Below are 8,053 nucleotides of genomic sequence, written 5' to 3'. Positions count from 1 at the left end.
TTTTTCCCCCCCCCCCCCCCCCCCCCCCCATCCCTTCAACCTATATAAGTTTATTACCATGTTTATTCGTGTCGATGTGACATTTATAAATATTTTTTACACGGTCAATGCAGAATTGAACCAGGGAGGTGGACCCCAGAGAAGAGAAGGAACTACAATTTGCTTGATGCTGTGAGTAGGAACACAATCCAAGTTTACCCAAAATCATTTGCAGTCATAATGACAACACTTGACAATGCTGGATTATGGAATTTAAGATCAAATTCATTGGAGAGAAATTATTTGGGACATCAATTATATTTTAGTGTCCTTTCTCCAAATAAATCAATTAAAGATGAGTACAACATGCCTGATAATGATTTATTATGTGGTATAGTTAAGGATATGCCTAAACCTACTCCTTACAAAGCTAATTAATTTTTTTTTTTAAATAATATTATTTTGTGAATTTTATACATTTTTGAGCAAAGAAAAAAAAAAGCAAGGAGGAGATCAAGTCTACAAGGGGGCCAAGCTTTTTCACCAAGTGGAACAGAAGTTTTTTTTTTTTTTGGGTGTGTGTGTTTGTAATTTTTTATTTTTGAAAATATAAAAAAGTTAGTCTTGATCAATGAATGTATTAATTGTTTTCATAATGCGTTCATGTATTAATAAAAAACTTCAGAGAATTTTGTCTTGATTTTTTCATTTTTTTATGCATTTTTTCTTTTAGAAAAAATAAACATTGAATTCGATCGGCTATTATGTAAAAGAATCTTGTGTTCTACTAGTTCTCATTGATAAGGTATTCAACAGTGAATTCGGCTAGCTATTTTATATATTTTTTAAAAAAATATTTATTTTAGTGGGATAATTCTAATTAATTTCTTTTTAGAACATTTATTAATATTGATTTCACCGTTTTATTAACAAATCAAACTTACAGAAAGAAAAAATTTATTTTTTTATTGTGTGCAAATGATACTTGTATTATTATTATTATATATATTATAGGAAAAATGTTGAATAAGGAGCAAGGTATTGTAAAAGCACCAAGAAATCAGTACTTTTTTTTATCATAGGTTCGAAAAGCAAAAAGGTATGATGATAACTAACAGTGATAATTCTGAATGATAATTAGTGTCGTGGTTGGTGATGGTAGTGGTTGTGAATAATAGTTGATAGTAGTGGTGGTTGATAGTGGTACGTAGTAACCAATAATAGTGATTGACGATATATATTGTTGGCAGATGAAGGCAATTGGTTATTGTGTAGTAATGATGGTTGACAGTGACGATTGTAATGAAGGTGAGACTTCCTACGGTGATAGCGGTGGTGTGTGGTTGTGAAGGGTAGTATGGTGAGCAATAGCGACAATGATGATAATAGAGAATGGTTAGCTATGAGAGAGATGGATAACCTTCTATGTTATAGACCTTTATCATTCAGATACATTCATACTCATTAAGTAGTCGTAAAATTTTAAAAGATAAACAAGCATACCAACTAAATGCTTCTTTAATACACAATAGTGTATAATTTTTTTATAATGGGAAAAGGGCAAATTTACCTCCGAACTATCGTAAATAACATGCAGATACCCTCCGTCATACTTTTGGGACATTGGTGCCCCTGCCGTCCAAAAATTAGAGCATATATACCCTTTATATTAACGGTTATACACGTGTCATAATCTTATCCACCAATCCAACATTTATTAAATATCGGATCGACAGATAAGATTGCACCACGTGTCCCTATTTAGTCTTCCGTTAGAGTGAACGGCATGCTCTAGTTTTTGGTCGGCAGGGGCACCGATGTCCAAAAAGTATGACAGAAGATATCTACTCTACATACCATTTACGATAATTCAAAAATATTTTTATCTTTTTTCCCTTTTATATTTAACTAGTGAATATAATAATTTTTAACCGATCGGCCAATTATGTAACTCATCCATAAATAATTGCACATAGAACAAGAGGTGTGGAAGTATGCTTTGCTTATAAATTTGTAAAGATTGAAGCCATAAAAGGCAAAGTACATCAAATTTGAAGAGGAAAAGAATAAATTGAAGGGAACAAATCCCTTTAAATTATTCCTATTACAAGAACACAGAACAACAACAATAATAATAGTAACAACATCCAGTAAAAATTCTTGAAATAAATGGGACTATAAAGGTTGAGAAGCTGAGTTTTCTTGGTTAATTTCAGATATCCTTGAAGATGGAAAACAAATCACCATTGATGTAGTCGTTATCGACGAGGCTGACCAAGAAGTAACTGTTCTGAACCTGTAACGAAAAAACAAAAGAGACATATTTATCGGTAAGTACAAGAGCAGCTACATAACACAGGCGTTCGGAGAATATTTGGTTGAGGTTGAAAAAGGTGAGTACTGAACCATACACAAGGTTGATTACTCGGATGATCAAGTAATAGTTATTATCTCAGAAAGTCATATTTCTTCATGCTTCCAATATTTTTCAACAAAGAAAGTGATTTTATGAGATAATAATTGTTAGTTGAGTGATCATCTGAGAAATCAATTAGCCAAACATCTTAACAAAAAGAGAATAAGTTGTTAAATCGAAGACTTGAGACACAAAGAAAGTTAAGGGTATGAAAAAAGAAATACATACTTGTTCAAGCAATTTTCTTGATGGATCAGTCTCTGGGTATAATTGAGCCCATCCTCTTGACCAGATTTCAAATGCCTCATCCTTCCATACCATGAAGCTGGCGGGATCAACAACAGTCGGTTGTATAATTTCCTTAGCTGGGAAAACTCCCCATGTCACAGCGTTGACGTCGGTTTGGTTGACGTTGGAAATCCAGTTTCCTTCCTTGTTTACAGCCATGTAAGTTAGGTAAGGGAAAGACTTGCATTTCTCAACGAGGGCGTTCAACTTCTCCTGAGAGCAGAATAACTCCAAGTATGCCTTTTGATAAACATATCCGCCGGGGCCACCCCATCCTGCAGAAAAAGATCAATAAGCCGGTCAACGAAAGGTTGCTATAACCGGAAAAAGAAATATAAAAGCTTCATTTGAAAGTAAAAGAAGAAAAATGATTGCCCTGGTGTGCAGCTGGAAGGTTTAGGAACCAAACTTACCAACAGAAGGAGAGTCGGACTTCTCAGCATTAACTGCTGGTTGGCTGTTAATAGTGAGGAAACCTTTCGTGTTGACCTGACCCAACTTTTCGTTTATGATCTTTGTCTCTGGCTGAAGACCATCTAACTCAGACCACGGGCAGCTTCTCAGCTTTCCAAGACAGTAGTCCTTGAATTTCTGATGTGAAAATTCTGTTAGTACCAAGCCTTCGGAACAATTCTTTGGTTTTGACAAGATTGAAAATCATACCTCGTAGATATCTTCCACGCTATTCAAAGCCACAGCCCATTCCTCTTGAAGCTTCTTATCTCTTGAGCGTGCACGCATGAACTGTAGAGGTCCAAAAGAAGCTATGTCACAGATAACATATGTACCCCAAAAGTACTAAAAACAACTCTTCAGATATTTATTCGTAAATGATTTTAACTAATTATTCCAGCCCCGGAGATATTTATACAGACAGAACAAGTTGCAATTACCTGATAGTCAGTAAGTGCTCCATATGATGGATTTTGAGCATTGCTCCATCTACCATGTGGGTATTCATCCCAACCTGTGGTCCTTGAGATGTAGCTCTTTGGACGATTCGCCCTACCATCATTGACAATGACAGATCAGATTACAACAACAACAAACTCAGTGTAATCCCACAAGTGGGGTATGGGGAAGGTAGTGTCTATGCAGACCTTACCCCTACCTTTGTGGAGGTAGAGAGGTGAGAGATTGCTTCTGATAGACCTCAGCTCAAAAAAAGAAAGAAAAGGAAAGCAATTCAAAGTAGTTTTGGACAGAGAAAATATGGAAGTGGAGAAGTTGTGGCAAGTAATAAGGAAAACACTACATAGCATGCTAACAGAAAGGAACAGTAACAACAACTAAATAATATGATAACTGAAGTATAAGAAACAACAAATAGTCACATAAATCGAAGAACAAGAAACTACGACGATGATAGATCAGATTATCATCACAATATAAGAGTTGTACTCAAGACATTAATCACATCTCTACATACCAGAATATAGGACGCACATCCTCCTTAACACGGAAAACATTTGCAGGACGTCTCCAAGGCAATGGCCTAGAAATTTTGGACTCTTCGATTAATCCAAGATTCTGCATATCCAAGACATCTCACAAATGTAAGTTGAATTCTTGCCTATATTATAGATCATGATTGTTTCATAAATTTCGAAGTAGAAAGTTCGAAGGTAAGAGAATAAACCATCAAAATGGCCAATGCTGATTTCTCCATGTTCAATGTATAAAGATGCAAGGTCTTAATGCCAGTGGCTAAAATCTTTTTGCACATTTCAGTTCCAAGGTGAATCCCATAGGCTTTGACAGCCTCTTCATTGTCCTTAATAGGTTCCAACGCAGCCATTATCTCTTCCGGAATCTACAACATAATTAAAGACAACTGAGTGTCTATGATGCAGGAGCTGCTAATCAACCTTTAAGCATTAAACATGAAGAACTTATGTCTTAATTAGCAATATTTTTTTTACTAAATGTAACACATAATATGGGGATACCTTAGTCTTGCAAAATCCAGTCATGCGCAAGAAGCCCTTATAATTGTTAATGGGCATGATACCCGGAACGATGGGGCAGTTAATTCCAATTTGGCGGCAATCATTGACAAATTTTAGGAAAACATCAGTATCGTAGAAGAGTTGAGTTACAATAACATCAGCTCCAGCATCAACCTGTAGAATACAGGTTAACATAAGTACCTCAAACTCATAAACAAATCAAAAGCAACATAAAATATTCCCTTTGATGCCAGATTAATACAACAAGCATTACATCCATCGTATGAAAAACGTAATGCTGGGAATAGACTTACCTTTTTTTTAAGGTAAGCAAGGTCATTTTCATAAATCTCTTTTGTAGCTATTCCATTAGCAGGTATAACATCAGGATGTGCCTCTGACAAAGAATCAAATTAGCATTCAGTAACAGCACACAAACAACAGAAAAATGAGAATTCGTTTCTGCTTTAAAGACTAATGCGGTATAAGTAAATCATGGTTCATATTTGTCCAAATAAACAACGCAAAGCCCAAGATAGCAGTAGCCACCAACCTGGATAACCTGCAACAGTTATCCCAAAGTAATCCCCATACTTGGCACGCATATGCTTCACCTAAAACCAAAAAGAAAATCAATTAATACTAACACAAATATTGCACCAGCCACAACATAATCTCTTAATACTTAAAACTTTTACATAAGCTGGTTGAACAATTTATCATGGTATCAAAGCAAGAAACTGGTCCTAAGTTCAAATCTCATCGACACTGAAAAAGCTAAAAATATTTCGATAGGTTGGGTCCATAAATCAGGCCAACATGTGAAGGTACACATTGAGACATACATAATTAAAAGTGTGTTCTCTCAAACTACTAAGTCAAATATTGCACCAGCCATAACATAAAGTCTAAAAGCAACTTTTAAATGAGGTGGTCACACAATTTAATATGATATCAAAGCAAGCAACTAGTCTTTGAGTTCAAATCTCATCGCCACCCAAACCACAACATATTTCTACAAGTCGGCGTCCGAATATCAGGCCAACACATGAAGGGGCATGTCAAGACATAATATAATTAAGTAATTAAAGTGTGCTCTCTCCAACTACTACCAAATATATCACACCAACCATAACATAATGCCTAAAAGCTTAACCTTTTAAACGAGGTGATCACACAATTTAACAAAGTATCAGAGCAAGCAACTAGTTCTGATTTCAAATCTCATCGCCATCCAAAAAGCAAACACATTTGGATAAATTGGATCCGCGAATCAGGCCAACACATGAAGGGACATATCGAGATATAACATAATTAAGTAATCAAAAGTGTGCTCTCTCTCTAACTACTACCACAAATATCACACCAACCAAAACATAACATCTAAAAGCTTAACCTTTTAAACAAGGTGGTCGCACAATTTAACATGGCATCAGAGCAAGCAACTAGTCCTAATATCAAATCTCATCCCCATCCAAAAAGCAAACACATTTTGATAATTTGTATCCGAGAATCCAGCCAACACATGAAGGGACATATTGACACAGAACATAATAAAGTAGCTAAAACTGTCTTTAGGCTGAGTGCTCAACAGGATCATGTAATGTGTCTAGTAAAAAATCATGCCAACTTTAAGTGTGTATTCAGTCCACAATTCAAACAATTACTAATATCATAATGCAAACTAGATCCAATATCAAAAAATAAAGAGCAAAAGTTACAAATTTTACCAGATCCAGAGCACAAGCAAATCCACCTTCAACCTGAACAAACTTATCCTGACCATGAGGAGGATCTCCACGAAGAGCAAGAACATTTTGAATACCATTAGCCTTAATAGTATCAAGAGCATGATCAATTTTTTCAACGGGCATATTTGTACATGTCAAATGCATCATAGATTCAACACACACCATATTCTGCATCCTATTAACAATATCAAGTGTCAGATCTGCTGTTGAACCACCAGCACCCCATGTTATATCACAAAAAGATGGGCTATGAGCAACCATTCTTTCCATTCTTTCAAACAGGTTTTCAACCCCATCATCAGTCTTTGGTGGGAAAAATTCGAAGGAAAATATCACTTTGTCAGTCTTGGCTGCTTCTTGAATCTTCTCAATTACCTTCATTTTCTTGAAAAATTGAAAATGGGGGTGTTGGATTAGTGAAAAATGGTGTTTTAGATTCAAGATTTGGCAAGAATCTTGAAAAAAAATTGAAGCTTTTTTATAGTAGAAGCAGCTTGGTGGTAATTGGTACAGAGGGGGCAAGTGAGGTTAGGAGGATATAAGTAGAAAAAGATAGGGAAAAAAAAAGTTGGTAAGTGGTGGTGGGGTACCATTACAAGGGGTTGTTTGGTAATGAGGATTAAATTATCCCGAAATTATAATTCCTTAATTAAACAGTCGGATTCCCCTTGTCCGTACCAATTCTGAGTTGGTTGTTCGACGAAATCACATTGCGTAAACATCCGTTGGGACCATCGCAATGCTTTGTTTTAATTAAACAGTCGGATTCCCCTTGTCCGTACCAATTCTGAGTTGGTTGTTCGACACTCGAGGAAGGCCCCGGAAGGAACCGTTCCCACTCCGTCCCCCGATCGGCACACGGCGACCCGCTCTCGCCGTGGGAGCAGCTCGAGCAGTTCACCGACAGCTGACGGATTTGGGACTGGGACCCCGTGCCCAGCTCTCAGAGTCAATCCTTTTCCCGAAGTTACGGATCCATTTTTCCGACTTCCCTTGCCTACATTATTCCATCGACAATAAGTTGTTCACCTTGGAGACCTAATGCGGTTATGAGTACGACCGGGAAGAGAAGTAAACACTCCTGAACTTTTGGAATAAATTATTAGTTTTGTTCCTACAGTATTGACCGTCTTGAAAACACTTCTATTTGACTAACTAAACTTACTAAACAAATATAGCAAGTGATCTCAAACTCTTGTAGGAGCATGAGGCTCTTAATAAAAAACCTGAGAGAAGTGTTGAGAACACCCCTAAACTTGATAAAAATTTAAGGGCCGTGTAGCAAGATCGAGAGTGTATTTAAGTTCAGATAGTCAAGTAAAGAGATGTTTACCATTAGGTAATGACGAAAAATTTCATTTTAGGTAACGATCAATTTGATGTGTTGTAACGTTACCTTATATTTGGGATCGTATGTTTTTAAATTATTGAGATGTGAGATTATAAAACAATGAAAAATGATAAAATTTATCTAAATGTTATATTCATTAAAACAATATATAATATAATATGATGCATTATGAAACAATACATAACAATCATCTAAACAAATGTAAGTTGGATGAAAATAAGATGAGATAATAACAAGATTAAATTTGATTTTAAATTTATACTATATTTAATTGACGATATAAATTTATCTCGGGATAAATTTTTAATCGCGTACCAAA

At 35.7% G+C, this 8,053-nt stretch overlaps 2 protein-coding genes across 2 annotated transcripts in view; one reads left to right on the top strand and one right to left on the bottom strand.

The window, feature by feature from the left end:
- Positions 1-417, top strand: part of LOC102586624 (L-ascorbate oxidase homolog) — a 2,630-nt gene extending 2,213 nt beyond the window's left edge. The window contains exon 2 of the mRNA XM_006353224.1: positions 114-417. Within this exon, the coding sequence (XP_006353286.1) occupies positions 114-417 (304 nt within the window). The remainder of the gene's footprint in view (positions 1-113) is intronic.
- Positions 418-1,964: 1,547 nt separating this feature from the next.
- On the bottom strand, positions 1,965-6,908 carry LOC102598073 (methylenetetrahydrofolate reductase 2-like). The gene is made up of 11 exons (XM_006353175.2): positions 6,363-6,908; positions 5,186-5,246; positions 4,947-5,029; positions 4,633-4,806; positions 4,323-4,496; positions 4,113-4,213; positions 3,577-3,688; positions 3,347-3,427; positions 3,097-3,274; positions 2,624-2,958; positions 1,965-2,275 (listed from the first exon to the last, which is right to left on the bottom strand). The coding sequence occupies exons 1-11, from the start codon at positions 6,762-6,764 to the stop codon at positions 2,192-2,194; spliced, it is 1,785 nt and encodes a 594-aa protein (XP_006353237.1). The 5' UTR covers positions 6,765-6,908; the 3' UTR covers positions 1,965-2,191.
- Positions 6,909-8,053: the final 1,145 nt, after the last annotated feature.

This window comes from Solanum tuberosum, unplaced genomic scaffold (assembly GCF_000226075.1).
Source record: "Solanum tuberosum cultivar DM 1-3 516 R44 unplaced genomic scaffold, SolTub_3.0 scf00152, whole genome shotgun sequence".
NCBI classification, from domain to species: domain Eukaryota; kingdom Viridiplantae; phylum Streptophyta; class Magnoliopsida; order Solanales; family Solanaceae; genus Solanum; species Solanum tuberosum.
The sequence above is the reverse complement of the archived record's forward strand: the minus strand, read 5'-3'. Positions and strand labels throughout refer to the sequence as shown.

Bases quoted from the DNA above. Each gene is read 5' to 3' on its own strand.
- LOC102598073 (XM_006353175.2), bottom strand. From the start codon at position 6,764: ATGAAGGTAATTGAGAAGATTCAAGAAGCAGCCAAGACTGACAAAGTG. The intron at 5,030-5,185 runs GTTGGTGGCTAC...ATTCTTTGTCAG, and splicing joins AACTGTTGCAGGTTATCCAG to AGGCACATCCTGATGTTATA. The intron at 2,276-2,623 runs GTATGTATTTCT...TTTTCGTTACAG, and splicing joins CAAGAAAATTGCTTGAACAA to GTTCAGAACAGTTACTTCTT.